General features: G+C 35.5%; 1 protein-coding gene across 1 annotated transcript in view; it reads right to left on the reverse strand.

Moving 5' to 3' along the window:
- Nucleotides 1-20,889, reverse strand: part of LOC132933947 (homeotic protein distal-less-like) — a 115,386-nt gene that overhangs the window by 16,003 nt on the left and 78,494 nt on the right. The window contains exons 3-4 of the mRNA XM_061000255.1: nt 12,662-12,851; nt 8,502-8,862 (exon numbers count right to left, since the gene is read on the reverse strand). Coding sequence (XP_060856238.1) covers nt 8,502-8,862; nt 12,662-12,851 — 551 coding nt within the window. The remainder of the gene's footprint in view (nt 1-8,501; nt 8,863-12,661; nt 12,852-20,889) is intronic.

Consider the following 20,889-nt stretch of genomic DNA (forward strand, 5'->3'; position numbering starts at 1 on the left):
ATACGTATAAATATGCAATATTATTAATTATTAATTATTATTATAATATTGTAATACGCGCCCACGGACACGCGGCGGGAATAACGGACGAGACGGCGGCGACGGTGCAGTGAGCCGCGTGTGCAAGACCCTGTGAAGAGGACTTTTTTTCACTATTTTACTTGTTTTTTAGCGCTGTGCGGCCACGGACTTTTGTCGGTATACAATTCCCCTCCGTGGCAGGTAGATTGGTAGGTGCGTGGGTACTTCTACCCATATAACATACAACGTCCGGTCGCCGTCGCCGTCGTCGTCGTCGTCGTCGTCGTCGTAGTCGTCGTCGCGGCTCCTATCGTCAGGGTCGAACAAGTGTCTCGGCATTAGTCAATGTCTACGACGGTGGCGGCGGCGGCGGCGGCGGCGTGACCAACTCACCGTGACCTTTGTGTGTGCGTGTGTAATTATTATTTTACGTTTTCTCGACGATATTATATTTTATTATATTATTATATTCATTATTATACACGCGGGTTACGAGCGGTAAACGAACGCGCTACTGACCCGAATATAGGTAGGTATATAATATAATACAGGGTGTCTCGCGTCCGTTCCCGTCGACACATTTTTCGCCGACGAAATTTTCGGAATGCAATTTTAATGTTGAGTTTATGATTCGCAGTATTTTTTTATTATTTTTTTTTTATCCGAAACTAAACAATTGCAATTTTTAATTTTCATGTTTTGTTGCGAGATTCTTTACATATGACATTATAATATCGGTAGATTATATTATACATTGGTGCGGGACAGTTTGTGCATGTGTGTGTGTGTGTGTGTAGGGGTAATATTTATATAACATCGCTGTACTTTAAAACGTCGTCGTCCGTGGGAAACCACGCAGAGCTGATGATAAATTGATTTCTCGCTGCTTTTTAACGCCCAGCCATTGGCTGTTGAACGTTATTGTATACGATCGTTTTTCAACGGAAAACAAAGTAAAATAATAGTAATAAAAATCGTAAAATACATGTATATTATAAATATATATATGATATTATGTATATTATTGTACGTTTCGCCGAGGCCGGAAACGACCGCACGGCATACGGTTTTCGTTTTTTTTTTGTTTCGTCGTCTACGTAACGATCTACGGTTGTAGTTATACACGCACACGATACTGTACTTACACGGGTAGGCTGGAACTCGGTCTTAGGTGTATATATATATATGTGTGTGGCGATGGTTCCAAAACCCGCTATGTACGCACCTCAGTTGTTTATAGCCTCGCGTATGATAGAAAACGCGATGTTCGGGAGTAAGTTCTAAGTCTACGATCTGCTGCGCTCGCTGCAGGTGCTGCAGACTGCAGCAGACTCTGATAGAGACGAGAAAAGAAAGTCGTGTTAAACAGTTTCCCGAAGTCTGGTGAATAATAATTTAATCCGTGTGACCTGTGTTGTTTATGCATACGTCATGTGGAAGTCAATAGTCGATCGCAGAACACAATTCAATAATTAAAAAGCTATTCGATATATAACTATTTGGGTAATCATACCAACTTGCGCTGTATTTCTTCGCGGAGTGCGATCACGAGCTTTTGTATATATTATTATGATGAACAGCGTGAAGAACGATCGAGGTCGTTGTCGATTGTGATGTATATAATTGCAGAGTTTCACGCGTTTTTCTTTATATAATACACATCTAAGTCGATAGGTATATAATTCAGAAATTTTCAAGAATACGAATTGGCAAAAGTTGTCAAACTACGAATAAATACAACGAAATGAACTTTTACGATTACCATGATCGTTATTTCCGAGAATATACCCGCAGGATTATATTTTATAAATATATCGCACACAGTCCTGAATTTTAAATTATAGTATATAAATATTTATATTAGGTATATATTATAATATCTGCGGCATACAGCAAGCGAGTGGAACGAGTGTTCCATATTATTATAAAATAATAATATATATGCTGTACGCACGTAACCCATACGTATCTTTATATCGAAACGAGTGATTTCCCGTTCCGCGGTGGTCACAATATACAAATATAATGCAATATAATTGTCTACACTAATTTCTGTACAATGTACTGTATTGTATATTATAATGCGCACTAGTTGTATGTTTGACCGACCGATTTCGAGAGATAGGTATGCGTACGTACCACCTATATAGGCACGCCGCCGCCGCCGACTGATGTATACAAACCGTGTATGTGAGTGAGTGTGTATATGTATACAGAAAAATAACTATGCTGAAACAAAATGGATAAAAAAAAGAAAAAAAAAGTCGTATTGTATTCAGTACCGTCTCTTCTGTGTAGGTATAGTGCGCGGAGAAGGTCACTGTACCCATATTGCGAAAAAACTGTCAAACATCTGTCTACCAGCATTAAAAATGTATAAATGTTTTAAATACGAAAGAGTATAATATAATAATAGATGATAATAATAATAATATACACTATAAAATAATATTGTATACATAGGTATATATATATATATATGTGCCGTACTATATCACGTCGTTTTCTCTTCAATATAATATAATAATGATAATGATGATGATAATAATAAATAATAATTATGACATTAGGCGCTTGTTCGGAAATCGACGGCGTTTTGTGTTCTCGACTTGCGTTTGGAGCCCTGGGATTAAGACTTTTGATGATAAATGGTGCCTGTATATTATATAATATTATTGTTTCGGTCTATAATAAAATTCGTTTTTCCAAGCCTGGGAAACTGATTTTTTAGTTTGATCAAGTTCGTTTGAAGAATAAAAAAATAGTATAGGAACTATATTATTAATCACGCAACTATTTTGTTGAAAATTATCGAAACCCGACAGAATATATAGGTTATTTTTTTTATAACTGAAAAACCATAAACGAACAACATTTATCGTACTAAAGTTGAAGAAAAAATGAACTTTTCGAATGTTATCTACACATATCTCAATATTATCGATGGAAATTCATTTTTGACATTTGCAACGCACACCTGTAGAAATTACTATGTAAACAAAAAGGCGGGGTGCAAAAAATACTTATAAATTAAATAATATACACATTACACGTGTATACCTCTATAGCTGGAATTACATAAAAAATAGAAAACGCACGCAGCAGTGACGATTCATTTAACTCGTTATAATATTTTGATCTCAAAATAAAAACCTACTTGGAAATCTTTGAGACATTTGTGTCGTCACATGATGGAGAAAAAACGAGTGCGGCGTACTCTGTACATTCATGACGTGTATTTAGAGATTTAAATTCTAAAATATTCAAAGCTGGTGGCCCCTGAACACTTTTAGGCATCGTAGGTGTGATTATATAATAGATATACACGTCTCGGCCTACAGCTACGAGATTTACACGAATGGGCGAGCTGCCGAATTTAAAGAACATAGTTATTATCATACGCACCCGAACGAAACCAAAACATAACTTAAGCCACACAATTATCGTAAATATTTATCATTTTGTATATTATTATGTATTATTGTGTATACAGGGTGCGCAATACCAGCAGGAAAATCAGACGGTTTTTACATTACCGGTATATTTTGCGTATATTATATTATACACATATTCGTTTCGGCTTAAGAACTTTTATTATGCAGGGTGAAATTGATTTGATGCAAGGAACTTTTCTTGAAAATTACTTTTTGCCAAAACGAACCTACATGGATTAGGTATATGTATCATGTAATATTTGGGATATCATGTAATATTTGGGATATCCTGTATCGGAACAATGTTATGTAATAATTCCATTTCTCGCGTGTCTATGATTTAAATCGAACGCGACACTATAATAACGGTATGTGTGTCGTGGCCCTCCTCACTATAGTATAGGTATACGATAATATTGTATATCTCACCCACACAGCAGTCGCCACTAAACGAGTAAATATTATAATACGATGTTGAGGCGTATATATTTCAACGAGACGTCCACATTACTACTCATTTGCATAGTGATTATTTTTGTGAAAAGCGTTGTATCAATGTAATAACTTAAACGCACTATTATATAGCTTTATCTACGAGCTGCGTTGAAACATAATAATACTTATTTTTACTTTTTTCGAATAAAATATAATATTTGATCATATTAGAAAGTGAAAAAAAAATGCAATATTGTGGCTGCGAACACATTAAGAAAATCAAAGGTCGCGCCCGCGGTCCTTGAACAACGTGCAATGATCGTACCTATATTATACCCTAAAACGAAAAACGTTCAACGACATGTGTATATAATATAATATATACATATAAGTACTTTCACTTCGGTAGTCTTGACATAATCAGATTCGGGCCCAGGGCTACGGGTTTTGCATAAATTATGATTTTTTTTTTTTTTTAATCGCACAAGCTTCCCTCTCGCGAGATATTTCCACGAATTTTTTCGTTCTGCGACTATCATTATTATTTTAAGTTTTATTGTAACCGTATAAAAAAAATATTGTTTAATGCGGATGACGACTTTAGCATGTTTCAAACGCTGTAAATACAGCTGATTCGCCGTAAATATCTGTGCAGTGTATGTATTCTGCACGCCGTATTTCTACGGATCGATTTCTCTCCTAATTTTCCTCCAATTACCGCTGTTTTACCCGTTATTTTCTCCGGGGGAAAAACCAAGAACCTATTTTTCTTGTTTATCGGACCATTATATTGTATAGGTACTACGCGCGTACGTATAGCCATCGGCTGCAGGCAATAATAATAACAATAATAATAGTATACATAGATATAACGCATAAAATGCGAGCAACAAGACATTTAAGCACTATTCGCAGAACGTGTAAACGATATATAATTATTATAAAGGAAAAAACATTTGAAATAACACACACACACATACACATGGGTAAGTAAGCAGGTAACCATGTATGATAATAATATAATATGTATTATAATATATTCGTATATAATTTAAAAGAAAAACAATACGACGTGTACACGCACCCGTGGAATGTCATTTAAATATGTAATTTACAATTATAGTATAATACACACTACTATTAATACAATTCTCAATGATATAATATAATAAATTATATTATACATTTACGTACATTATACTACTATTGGCGCGGTCAATCCGAGTGATTTTTTTTAACGTTTTACATATTCTAAATAGCTAAAACTTTTAATTTACATAACACTAGTAGAGAGACTGCACCTAGGGTGTTTGGACCATTTGTTATAAAAATAATATTATGTACGATGTACATGATATAATTAATAATATTGAACCTATCAGGTACAGGAAATTGAACGACAAAGTAAAGATTTCCAAACTTGCATTTAAAAATAAAAATCCGTACTATGTTATTTACAGTCAAAACGTTACACAATTTTTGGGTTTATCGTTATTCAGAATTAAAACGTTATACAAGTTTTGCGTTTATCGTTATTCAGAATTAAAACGTTATGCAGTTTTTGCCTTATTTAGAATAGTGTTAATTCCTATTAAATGTATTAATAATAACTAATGCGGGCAGGTAATGGCCTGGATACGGAATATAATACAATCAATTCTAATGTCCGAATGAATGAAATAAATATTTCTACGAAACCAATATAACTTTTAAATTAATGGATTTTAAATTATTTCGTTTTGAATTATTTTTCGTTCAATGAAATTCTATAAATTACATTTTGCGTTGTGTTTTGTTTAATGATGTATAATATATTTTGTTAATCGTTATGTTTTGTTTTGTGGTATTTAATTATTTTTGATTATCGTTTTCTGTAATAATTACGTTTACAAATTTCAATCGTTTTGTTGTCAAATATAACGTTATCTTAACGTTTGCAAGCCCTGAAAGATTCTGATATTTCCAACACCCTTCACTCATACTGGAGTAATCATCGAGGAGTAAACAATGTGTACCTATACGCGTGATATTTTACAAACAAACAATTTTTTGGTAGACATCTCATTAAGTACTATGAAATCGATCAATGATAATATTTTCTTAAAGAAAAAAAAATTACCATATTAATGTAATTAGCATTTAAAAATTAAAAATACAAAAACTAATTTCTAATTTTAGAATTTGAGGGTGCAATTTGGAAATCAAGTCAACCTTACCTCCACCACAACTCCATAATTGCACTTATAGACTCACCAAACACAAACGATCGAATTATCAACGTATATAGGAGTACACCATGCCGAGGTTTTTCCGAAATGAGAAATAAAAAACTCTGTGTACATCGTGGCGTCGTGGATGGCAGGGGTAAAGGGTAGAGGTGGGTACGTAGGTTTAGCCGGTAGGTATACAACACTAAAGGTTAATGTGCCTCTACCCAGTTATTTAATTAATCGAATTAATCGGTGGCGGCGTTGGCGGACGGGCGGCGCTCACCGCACTAAAAAGGCCCAGCCGTCGCCGCAGTACAATACGAAACAGCTGTATATCACATCGCGCACACTGTATATACGTATCCAATATGCGTCGCGTTACACATAATATGGGTAAGGTGTGTACAACAATATTATTATATTATATTATATAAAATAAATTGCGGCGAAAAAGAAACCTTTTCGAGGACGGTCGTCATCAATCACTCGCTCGTCCGCGCGCGCGCACACACAATCGACACCCAACACTTGCCATCCCTCTTTTTTTTATTTTATCTTCTTAAAATTTGTTTTAATCGAATTGTTTCTGCTTAGTTATAGAAACCGCGGGACGTCCGCCGCCGGAGTGGCGACCGGCAGCAGTAGCGGCGTGACCGCGGTTATGGTATATTTATTGTATACATGCATATAATATGTATCATGTTATTATGTATACCACGCGTACTGAAGAGTAACCATGACGGATTTCATTATAAAACACATATATATGTATATACGTAACAGACTTGTGTAGACGTGATCTGTCCCGCGAACGAGACGGCCGACGGAGAAGAAGCCAAAAGGTGAGACCATAATATTTTTATATGCACCTACAGATATAGAATATAGGTATATCGTATATGCATATATATACTGCAGAGAGGGCTACAACAGAGATCGATAAATCGGATTCATCGTAAACGCCAGTCGTGCAGGTATAACGTCGTTAGTCAGATTATATTATTATTGGTCTAGATATAAAGCCCGGATTCATATCATGCACTAAAATTTTTTTTAAGCATCCTATATAATATATATTATATATGCATTAAAAAGTTAAAATATGCATACATATAAAAAAAACTGACATAAAAAAAATTATTTCCGAATAAATAACGCAAAGATATAAGTATAAAACACAGTAAAAATTAAAGTGGCTATAAAAATATACATATGCATAAGAAAAGTTGTATAGATTTTAAAGTACTTTTCTAGGAACATTAAACTGCTGCTGAAATTTTAATGTATACAATCGAAGAATGCGTGAACAGAAACGCGGGTACAGAATAATATGTCTGTACCTAGTTAATTTTCTTCAGAATTTGCCGACCCAAATATTAAATCAATTGAACAATATTTTTAAAAAACACAAACTACATTTGAACTCAAAAAATTCGTATTTTTAACCATGGAAGAAAAATCTCAATCGATCATCATACATAACACCTACTATATTATCATAAAAAACAAAGAAGTGATCACACCATATTACTTGAATCTAATAAATTATGATTTTGGCGTCGGACCGTCTACATAATATTGTAGTTGACGACGAATATAATAATATTGTCCTTTTATTATTTTAATAACTACGTATATCACGCAAATGTTCGATGACATAGTTTCAACCCATTTTACCAGACGTTGTTTTTCACGGTTCGGGAGCATTTAATATAGGTAGGTAGGTATACTGTTTACGATTGTAAGGACCAAGAGACTGCGCCACCGACCAACCGCTTGAATGATTGCTAATTACGAGTTCAATTTGGCGGAAAATCAATGTACCGTTTTATTGTTATGCAGTTTTGCGGTATTTGAAGGGAAAAGTACATTATTACGCCGTGAAAAGGTTCGCTGGCGGCTCAATAATTACTAAATAGAAATGAAAGACAATTTAGTGATTGTAAATTGTAGTACAATCTCACACTATGAAATTAATATTATTTATATTTATATTGAAAATATACAGTTCACACGAAGAAACTATATGAAGTTCATAATGTGACGTGTACGTGGGAAGTTTAAAAAAAAATGCAATGTTGATAAATTAATACATTATTTATTACGTAAAGTAATTTTATTATGATTGTATACAACAAATAATGGGACATCGTTTTTAAGCAAAAAAAAAATAATGATTGATTTATTAATCATAAAAGAAAACATAGAATTTATTGAAAGTAAGTTATTGTCATGTTTTTCTTTAGTGTAATAGTATTGTAACGAAAATTAGTTATATTATATTATTATGCACAAAAAAACCGACATTACAGGTATAATAAATGATTTATATATTTTAACCGATTTGGGTACTAAATAACACATTGTACATAATCTAGGTATATACGGTATTTGTACTCACGATAGAAGGCCCTGGTTCGGACCGTCGGCCTGGTACCAGCTGTACTGCGGCATGTACCCGGCGGTCGGATGATGCGAGTGGTGATGAGGATTGCCGGCCAATGCCTGCAGGTTCGGCGGCTTCATGTCCCACGCGACGCCCGGTGGCGAACCGGAAACGCCGGACGACGAGTGGTGTACCGGCGGCACTGGCGACATGTCGCACGACACCGGCGTCGAGCTGGGCGTCGGACTGTTGCCGACGTGCTGGCCCATGCCGCCGGGGCCACCGTGACCGCCACCGCCGCTGCCGCCGCCACCGCCACCGCCGCCGATGTATCCTCCGGTCGGGCTCGGCTGACTGCCGGACGACGAACCGTTACCTGCGAGGTAAAGAAAAGAAAAAAACGAGCGGTCAAGCGCGTGCCAAACACAATATTTATATGATAATAATATTATTACGCAATGAGCTTCCTGTAATTTACCATCACAATTACTATTATTATAGTGCACAATATAATACGTGTCATTATATAATACAGCACAATTCTTTGTCTCAAGTCGAAGTTTAGGACGGAGGGATGATGAATTGCTTAACATTCAACGAGCGAATAAAAAATTCACGCATTTAAACATCACGCCATATCGATGTTTTATTTATATAGTTGCCATCCCTCCCCCCCCTTGTTAAGAAGTACTTACTGTACAACAAACGATAATATATAATATTATAATGTTATAAATTACAGTTTCGCAAATGCAGAAAGGTTGTATTGATGTTTTCAACCCAAGTGCAATTCGATGCGTGATGATAACGAGAATTTCCTATTCGCCAAATGTATATCATTAAATAACCTACTATAACATTACTTATACACAAGTAGTCTGATGTAAACGTTACTCGCGTGTAACTGTCGTGTGTACACGAGACACGCACCGCACACATATTATTATTATCAGAGTTACCTATTACATATTATTATTGTTATTATCGTATGACGTATTTAATGACGCGGCGGTCACGAGATGTGGAAAAATGGCGAATGGAAACCAGTGAGAATACGTTTTGAACCGGAAGTAATCGATAAGTTTTATACGCGTACATATACTATTATATACTTTACCTATAATACACGCTCTACCCCGAGATTTGTCGTATATAAGATCGTCGATCGGAACGATGCGATTGATATAAGTATATATTATAGAAGCTCAACATTTTTAAAACACGTAAATACACTTATAATATTATTTTATAGTTATGTGTTTTATATTATAGATTATAATATCTAAGTAGATAATCAAATAATTTTCTTATAATTACTAAAGGAAAATGTAGATACAACTAAAAGTGGTGTATTCACGGATTGTGCAAACAGGTTGCTGGACCACCGCCCCAACCCCTATACGATACCATTTTCATTACAGTTGGCAAATCTTTAAGAAAGTACAGAGAGAACGAAATTTTTTTTTGTTCAAACGCTAAAAATAAAAATAAAATAGTTGGATAGATTTATTGAAAGTCTATCAATACCATGTCCAGTACTTCTGTTTTTTTCAATCTAATGCGAAATCCTCCTTATAATGTTAGACGTTACCGTAAACGCCGTATTATTGACAATTTTCGTTTTACCGGTCGTATCGTCATCGTCGACTCCGTTATGCAGACGTCGTTACGCATGTACGGCAAGCACACAGCGTAGTAATAATAATAACAACAATAATCATAATAATAATATGTAACATATTATATTTATTGTGTCGTGTGCGAGATTTTCGGGCGAGGTGGAAACACGTACACGCGCGTAACGCAGGAAATATAATAATATGTATGTATAATAATATATACCACACGATGATGATGGAATGAATGAAACGGAGGACTTGGAAGAAAAAAAAAATGTACATATCATAATATAGTAACGAAGCGTTGTCGGGGGAATCACACACATATTATATATATATATATTATTATATGTAGGTAGAACGGTAGACGTCCACCGTCGTACACACACACACACAACACATTCAGTCGGTAGAACGACGTATAGTCAGTGAACCGAAACAGTTGCAATCTCCCACGGTCACTTGACAGACCCATCCTGTTCCAGCTATTGTTTTCGTATATATCTCTATATATATATATATTATATAGTGTGTGTGTGTGTGTGTGTGTGTGTGTGTGCGTGCGTGTGTGTGTGTGTGTGCGCGCGCGTACACGTCGGGCGGTGTATAATATAATATACAGCGAAGTAATTCTTCGCCGCTCGTGTGTGCTGGGCACCGCAGCGTCGTATTATAGGCCTCGTATGCATATTATCTCGGATAAGTGTAGAATAATAATAATATTGTTGCTGTTTTGGTACGGATTTCCAAACCGAGAAAATATTCAAAACGGTTTATGTTAATAATTTAATATAGTATAACGATACATTATAATGTATAGTACTATAATGTATTACTCAGAGGAAGCTACAAACCCGTTTTTTAAGGAGTTTTGTATAGGCAACTCTAATGAAGCGTCGAGGAAAATATTAGGTATATTGAATATTCTCATTCAAAGTACAATTATATATATATATATATATATATATATATATATATACCTATAGGCACAACAGGGATCCTACTTCAGCAACGTTGTTGGTTTTTTTGCGTGATTACAAAATTATACAGAAAAACAGATTGGCGCGGGAAAGAACCGGACAGGCTACTGCAGCTATATTGACAGGAAACCATTGATAGTTATACATAATAATTCACCATAAAAAGAGATGAACTTTGACCGCGGAATATCGTTTTTATTTTTTTGATACCCATAGTAATACGAATAAATATTATTCAAGTAAGAAAAACATTAGAATAACGGATTTAAAAACAATAACTAGAACGAAATCACACAGACCCGAAATGCTTTTTTTTTTTATTTATGGTCAAAAAAAATGCGGTTGCTTGGCCCGAGTGAAACACAAACACAATTTATAGCAATTTATACGCGACCGGGGCACGTCGCACGTCGTTGTCACTATATAGTCGTCGCCCTTCGGCTGCGGTTCCCGAGCTTACATTTTCCCGCGTACAAGGGAATAACTTTCCGGTGGACGCCCCCGTCGCTGCTTCTATCACGCCAAACCACCATTATTAGCATGTGAATATAATATACGCAGCAACAATTATAATAATATTAGCATAATATATAGTTCTGTATGTTAAATCATCGTCAGCGTCCTGTAGTCGTATAAATAATATTATTGAGTTCGCGTGTACGCGAAATTATTTATAAATCCCGTACACAAGAGATGGCGTCAATGAATTCGGAAAGTGTGAAAAACCAAAAAGTCTACACTCGGTAACGGCGCCCCTCATACGAATGTTATGATGAAAAAATGTTATTATATAACGGTGATGAATTTGAAAGCAACATTTTAAGTGTGTAAGTTTCTACTAAATTCTTATGGTATTAAAACATCTTTTAACGTTAAAATTTCAATGGGGAGGGGTCTAGACTTGACCACCCTGGGTACGCCACTGGTTGTACGTACAATGTACAAATCATGTATTTTTCAACGAATCGGAAATGATCAATGACAACCGGATCATTCCAAACTAACGATAACAAATACCTATATCTAGTATATTAATATTTAAATGATTGTAAACATTAAAAGTTACTGGTTTAGGTACATTATAGAATCGAAAATAAAATTATCGGTTTTACAATAGGTATAAGTGTATAACACAGTCGATTATATACAAGTTTTACGACCGATTATTGATACTGTGTTTGCGTGATTTGAATAATGGGTAAAAATGTCTTTTTATAAATAGGTACCTACTTAACTTTTAACGCCCTCTCTATCTCTAGTTAAATTAATGCCTATAATAATATATAATATGTCGTGCGTAAACTGCGTATATAGACTCCGATGGCACACAACGCAATGGAGAGTTACGAAACAAAAAAATTGCAAGTAGGTACTCCCGGTTTTGGGTGAATTTCGTCTGGTGTATTATTTTTCCTTCTGTACCGCGATTTGTCGAATAACAATAATTTTAACAATATAACGTATATAATACATATAATGATAATTATTGTTCAATAGTAATAATAATAGTAATTGTAATAGTAGTAGTATTAAATTATAATAATAGTGATTATAATAACGAAACAACGACACTCACCGCCCAGAAGGCCGCCAGACGGCGGAGGACTGTTCGGTATGCTAGGCGTGTTGGCCCCACCGGGGCCCCCCAACATGTGGCCAGGGCCGCCGTTGTTGCTGCTGTTATTGGACGGGGTCGACACTTGTTGTTGCGCAGCTTTCATCATTTTTTTGTATTTACTTCTCCGGTTTTGAAACCATATTTTTACCTGGAACAAGCACAATAATTATCACGTTAGTATTATATTATATTATATACCTAGTATGAAACATAATTTTACAGACAATAATACAGTATGATATATGATATTATTATGTGTGACGTAAAAATGGCGTTGGTAAAAAAACAAAATTTAGTGTTATTAAAGACGAGACTGTGAGGGTACTACAGTAATTCAAAACCGGGCGACGAAAAGATTGTATAGCATCAAATTATTTTATTTGGATCTTATAATATAGAGTGAGTTAGGAATTGAACCATTATATATAGCCGCATACACCTAGATAAAGTTTGACAAATGTATATTAAAAAGATACGCGTATAGTACCCTATAAAAACACTCTTAAAACAATAATTACAATGATTTTATTTAAGTTTTCATATTTTATCCAAACGACATTTTAATTTTTATACTTCAATAATACCATTATAAAACGGAAACTTTGTCTCAATTTGTCACCACCCGAACCTCCTTCAAATATATTTATAACACCGTCGTTTAAAACCTATTTTAATATATTATGTATAAGCTCATTTTACTCGATGTTAGAATGTTTGTATGTGTGTATGTTAACGGTTAACGATACCAGTTTAAAGGCGATTAAGTCACATGAATGCATGGTATATTATAGTTTTAATAAATAAATTTAAATAAAACGCTCCATTGTATAGACATTTTTTATGCCTATTATGCGTACATAATGAAATAATGTCGTAATTGCTAATTGCATATATTTTACATTATTATTAACTATAAAGCCGTAGTATTCATAACATATAAACGAGCCGATTGGCCTATGTAATTCACGCTGTAAACGATAGCTATAATAATAATAATAATAATAATAATCGTCCGCACGTCAACACGTCATGTACACTTACGAACTTACACATAAGATATTATAATATTACACGGTGCTTCAACTACGGGCTACGGCTCAGGACTGCGATCATTAATCTCGGATTTATTACACAGCGATTCATGTATATTATAGACTATATTATTATAATATTCTGAAAGATAAGCGTGAGCGAGTTCCGGCAATCATTCGTAAATCACATAATATATAAGGCTACTGCTGCACTTTCGCGTTACTAAGTCGTAATACTGATATACACCGACCTAAATCGTTATCAGCGGTAAAAATTATTATATCAAAAATATAATAATAGTGATAACAACAACAACAACAACAATAATAATAGTAATAATAGAGCTATATAGACTCTGCTGCGGGACATTCGACTCGACGGCTTTTAAGTCATGCAAATTAATGCGTGGTTGTTATATACATGATGCGTGTATTATATACCGCACATATTATTATAATGTATACGCACACACTCGAACTGCAGAACAGATGTGGTTAATTGGTGTGTGTTTTTTCTCCTGCTCACACATATACGTATTGTATGTACCTATATGTATATATGTATGTGTGTGTATGTATGTATATATATATATTTATGTACTTATATGTATGTATATTATGTATGTATGTGTATGTATAAGCGAGCGATATCACAACGGTGTGGTCCGTCACATATGTATAATATATTATTTACGCGTATTATATTATGTATACATCGGTGTCGTATATACACGCATAGTCTGCAGAGATCGCGGCGTGTATTGTATTTAAATTTACGAGGTGTTAAAATGGCAAACAAAAAAACGGGACCACATTAACGATTTCGTTACAGGTGTATTATAGGTACGCTGCACAATATGTATACCTATATAATATTAATATTATTTTAATATATTTTATGCTCGCGAAACACGACATTTGAGCGCCCCCCCCACTAGGACTTTTCAAAAATCGAATAAGTACCAACACAATTTTGATTTCTGATGCATTTCATAATTTACAGTGAATACATACTTTCTTTTTAATGTACTTTTAGGTGTTTGATGTTTTTTTTCCCCTCCACGCTGATATACATTTACCACCATGTTTTCCATTATGGTTAACACAGAGACAATGGCAAGATATCTCGGTGTCTCATACCACATATAATATGGTTGAGAGATCTCGTTCGTTTACAAATTAAAAACGCATTCATATCGATCTATATCCTATATATAGGCTCCGTGTGAGTAGCTAATTATGTCTCGTAAAAAAAAAAAATGTATCTATATAGGTACACGTCTGGTCCGCGATGGTTTCAAATTTTCGAATAATCGGTAATTTAATTGGAATCTAAAACGCGTGGAATTAAACGGTCTTTTGAAAGCAGAGAGAGCGATTTGTAAACGACGGTTTACACGACGCACTATTATTGTTATATTGTATTATTTTATATTATCATGTCACGCGGCCGCCACTGCCGCCACCGCTGCGACAAATCGCGCGGGATACGTGTCAATATAATATATTATATAATAATATATACAACGCGCGTGTGCCTATATAATACTTATACCATAGGTTCATATACGAACAGCGCACGACATATACAAAAGTAATAATACATTATAATATATTATTATAACGACTTGTGGACCGCCGCCGCCGGTTTCAGGTTTCGTGATTTATTCAACGGCCGTACGTAAAAAAAAAAAAACGACCAATGGCGGTGGGCAGCGGTGGTATATATCATTATCCGACGTATTATATACTACTTATATAGTATAAGCAAGCGCATGTCATAATATATTATTACGGATATACACGCAGGTACAATATTCAATTCGTCGCGATACGACGACTACAGTAATGTTACTCTTACCACGCTTATGCCGTTTTGAAAACTCGGCGTTTTATCGGGAACCGTAGTGCTGGGTGGCGGGTGAGACTGGAGTTTCGGCCGCGATTTCAGTCTGGAATATCGAGTGCAAATTCATATTCAACCCGATGCGATTTAGGAGAACAAAATATAAGCCTTAAGCCCTTCCCCCCCCCTCTTAAAAAACGGCGGGCGTACATTGGCGGAGTAATAGTTTTCTCCGTGATGTCCTGCTGATGACCTTTTTTTTTATCGATCAATTAACACTGAAGTCCCCGGGAAAAAAATTCCTAGCTACTGTGCAGACTGTAGGTAGGTACAGATAGGTAGGTAGGTACAACATATATGGGTCAGAACTCGCAACGGTAACGGAGCGATATCCGTCGGCGGCGTCGGCGGCGGCATGCGGACAAAGGGACTTTGGTATACACTTTGAAAAATAAATCCGACGGCGGCAGTTGATGGTCGTTTCGCTTTTCTTTTGCCGGCTGCACATTCTACCGCGGCGCGTATAGGCAAACGCGCGCACGTATTATTAATAATAATAAACAAACCGCATTTCTGCACAACTGCGCGGCGATGCATACATATACAGAGCGGTAACAGAGTGCGTTACAAAATATAATATATATCGGTATATCGATTCCGCTTCACGATAAATAATATTATTATGTTGTAATTAAGTAGGTAAATAACAATTTTAATTGATTGAATAATTGCAAGTTCGGTTTAGTTCGGGCCGGTTGACCTCAAAAATCGGGGTTCATAGAACAACACTAGATTGCACTGCACCTGTAGAAGTGGTGCATACTGAAATGGACTACGATAAAAGGATAATATGCTTTATGTGAACAAAAAGAAGTCACTTTAAAATAAACAATGTCACGGAGAGGCTTATTTACCTGATGTTAACCATGACTATATTATAGAACCACTCGAATTGGCTTGAAATCTTTTGTCAGCTATAGCGAGGACAATATTTTATGGAGATGGAAAAAAAAGTAACGGGAGAATAATGGTTCGGAGCACAAGAATTTACGCCCTACAAGAAACAATAATTATCCACCTATGTGGATCCGAGAACACCGCTGAAAAGATACATATTCCAAAACGGAGCACTGCACATTATATAATTATTCGTATTATAAAATTGATTGGGTTTATACGGGTGTGATACGTAAGACGAAGAGTTTAATAGTATAATCTAATATAATATTATAGAGAAAATACGATATTGTTATATATCATATATAATATATAAATATTTTTTTTTAATAAACGTGCCCCCTCAGCCCCACCACCGGTAGACACCGCAGAATAGCTGCCCGCAGGTTGCCGCCGCGCACGCGGTCGTTTTCTTCTTCTTTATGCCGGCCGGCCGCGCAATGCCAAGAATTCTTGAACGAGCGCGTTGCGTTTTCTGGAGGCCGGCTGAATCGGCCGACATCAGAGACGAGCAAACGTGTACACACACAAACGCACTCGCGTATATATTGTATGCGGTTTTGCCGCCGTATGACGGACGGACCTGAGTAAAAAACGGGAGAAAAAAAGCATCGCGTGAATTCTTCGTTTAACTATATAGTGTGCGTGTGTGTGTGTGTGTATGCGGACAAGCTCCGCGACCGAGACGCGCAACGCCGGACGGAGAGAGAGAGAGACACTCACACACACACACACACATTTATAGCTGAATAATAACAATATACGTATTTGTAGTAGTATAGTAATGTGTAATAGTAATAATAATAAAAATAATAATATATAAAAGACGACTCTGGAGCTGCGTCACAATATTGCGCGAGTTTCTCGTATAATTTCTCAATCGATTTATCAGTCTGCGCATGTGTACTAAAATGTCTGTTTTGTACGCGTCTCCGCGGGAATAAAATGTTAATATTATAAAAGACAACGTAAGAAAATATTAATTTCTCGACCGGCTCACACCTCGTCGCCGAACTGCAGTCGAGACGTTTCCCTGCACAAGTCCATATCATGACGAAATCATCAGGATAATATGATAATGTTATGATCCAGCCAACATTTAACACGCACATTATATTATATTATAATATATGTTCCGAACGTGTAATAATATGATATATTGTATTATATGACGATTTATAGGTATGAATGCCAGCCACCGTAGAATATTCGACGTATATGTATATTATAATACCGTTTGTTATTTTGTTTTGTTTTGTTCCGTTCAAGTCTCGACCGCGCCAAAACGACCTCGTCCTGAACGAACCCGAGGATGGGCTCGGCTACAGTGCTGCAGCGAGTATATACAACTATTACGTAATAATATAATATATTTTATTATCGTCTCCATGCATATACCGTATAATGATATGCATTGTGTCGCGGGAGTTCGATTAAAAAGCACAGATCAATTACACTCTTTTCTCACCGAAATTTAGTTTTTCGCCGTAAACCTACTACGAGATACGTTATACAAATTCAGTATCACCTTTGATACAATTATCTTACCGTCCTGCAAAAGATGACGAGTAAAACTTAACATACTGCCGTGGTAAAAAATTAAGAAAAAGATCGTTTTTTATTATTTTATTATCCGCAATACTGCTTCTGTATTCGCATATACCGCGCAGCGCGTACCTATACGGACTATATTAAAAAAAATCATAGTTTACGTATATGAGCGATGACAATTTGAAATCATATATTCTGCAGTTCGCTCAATAGTTTAGTAACACAAAATGTTGACAAGGCTGTACAATAATTGTAAGGTCAACACAGAAAAACGGGAAAACACGATGGACCCCCTTATTGTGCATAATATGTAACATGTTGCAGATTATTTTTTCACGCATTACCCAGCGGGAAACCGGAAAACAGACGAAAAGATGAAAAAAAAAGCAAGGATAAGTCTCCACGGCGGTCCTGTAGCCGCCACGCCGTCCATAATCGACGTCATATATAATACCGTCGTCAGACGTTAAACGAGAGAGTCGTGCCGCGAATATATATTATATACATAAACGCTGATATACTTATATGTATATATATATTATTAATAAATTACACGTGTTATTTCAATACGAATATTTATAGCTGACACATAAATCAGCCTCTAGTGCAGTTCGGCGGAGAGGACACGAATAAAAAAATAATAGTAATAATAGTAATAATAATAATAATAAAAATAATACAATAATAACAATAATAATAATAATGTAATAGAGTAAACTTAATAATATATACACATCGCGCGCGAGGTATAATGTATATAATATATCGGCGCAATGATTCTAATCTGTCAGTAAGTACTAATCAATGTCAAATAATTTTTGATATACGACGAGTCGTCGCCGCCACCGCCCGATCGACCTTCCCACCCGAGCGAATACGCTAACGTAACGTGGAGTACAATATATAATACAATATATATATATATATATATATAATGCGAGTTAGAGGACAGACAGCCATCGTGAGGAATAGGGAGGGGGGAAAATTATACGTACCTATATGTATATAATATGCGTCGTGCGCGTACGTGTTATTATTGTTATTATTATTATATTTTATATCGACGGACACGAATCAACCCTCTCGCCCTGATGACCGGTTCTCGGTGTTTTTTCCATATTTTTTTTTTATCAATATTATTATTTATACGTCTATTACTCGTGTCACTTTTTTATTTTTTTTTAACTTTACTCCTCACTCGACCCTTTTTATATAATATATTATATAATATTATATTCATCTCAACCCGTACACTGCCTCCGGCCAATAATCGTATATACACTGCACCACGCCATGGTACACCCCATCTGCGAGCAGGAGGCCTAAAAGTCACCGGGCCTCAGCCGAAGCGCCTTCTACAATACACAACACCACCGTACCGGGCAAATCATAATTTATGAGATCTATAAAATGGTGTACACCATGATGGTTTATATTATATACGAGAGACCTCGGGGCACCCGCGGTTCAATCGCACTATACCATTAACCGACACACAGATGCTCGAGGTGTTATACTGTCCTGTCTCTGTTTAGTGTATTTATACGTAAGACTATAAGAGGCCAAAAGTTAAACGTCGCAAACGACAACTATCAAACTGCGTATTGTAACAGACTCATTTAGTCGTCGTCACAGTTTGTCATAATTTCAATTTTTAAATATACATAATACATATAATATATAGGTAGGTAATATTGATTAATGATAATATACTATTTCTTTAAGTAATTGAATATTTTAATGGGCTTGTAACACGTGGAAATTATTAGCATGGTTTATAAAATACTTAATTTGTTTCACAGATAAAGTCAACTTAATGTTCGTCTCCATCTCAGAAACCACAAAACATGCATAACAATATTGGAATAACGGCAGAAAGATGAAATTCACCCTGCGGATCACCCGACTGACTATAACCGCATTAATCACTATGGATGTTTATTGTATAAAGTAGGTATCTATACAAAAACCAGTTGGGAAAGAAATTATAATCCTACGAAATATTTAGTTTCTTTGGAACTCAAGCAAAATGCGTCAAAGGTTTCGTCTCACTCATATTATAACGACATAGACCCGCAAATCACCTGACTATAGACTAAAATAATAATAGTTTTATAGTATTATTATAAGTGTACCTATAATAATATATTTATTCGAATCGAAAAATAATCAAAACTGACAATCGAACCGCAACACACACATACGACCGGCGGTTTTCCCATATACTACCACCACCACCACCACCACTACTACTACTACTACAAATAATATGTTCATATTATATATATATTAATATTTATATACAGTGTGTCTGCTAGTCTGCAGAACTGAAGTTTAAACAACACCATTGCGTAGTATAGAGTTGTATACGTGCGAGTTTTATGAGCCTCGCGATACAAACAACACACACGCACCAACTAACTCACACACTGACGAGGCGGAACTATGGTACGCCTACCATGGTCATCTGTAGTACAATGTTTTGTAATGCATTTTACACAATATACACGGGAGCACGCTTGTGTGTGTGTGTGTGTGTGTGTGTACGAATAACAATAAAACTTCTATGTACGCTTGTTCCAGCAGTGAAATCACTTAACCAGAAACTTTTACTTCATTATGCGCATTTTTTTTTTCATCTTCCTACTCCCATATAATATACATTTATATATAACGCGTGTGTCACGACCACAAAAATATACACACAAACACGCGTGCGTATTATTCCGACATCATCAAACAAAACCGGACATTGCTATTGTGTCGAAGAAAACTATTCAGACGATGCAATTATAATGTGT

Source organism: Metopolophium dirhodum, chromosome 1 (assembly GCF_019925205.1).
Source record: "Metopolophium dirhodum isolate CAU chromosome 1, ASM1992520v1, whole genome shotgun sequence".
In the NCBI taxonomy this organism is placed as follows: domain Eukaryota; kingdom Metazoa; phylum Arthropoda; class Insecta; order Hemiptera; family Aphididae; genus Metopolophium; species Metopolophium dirhodum.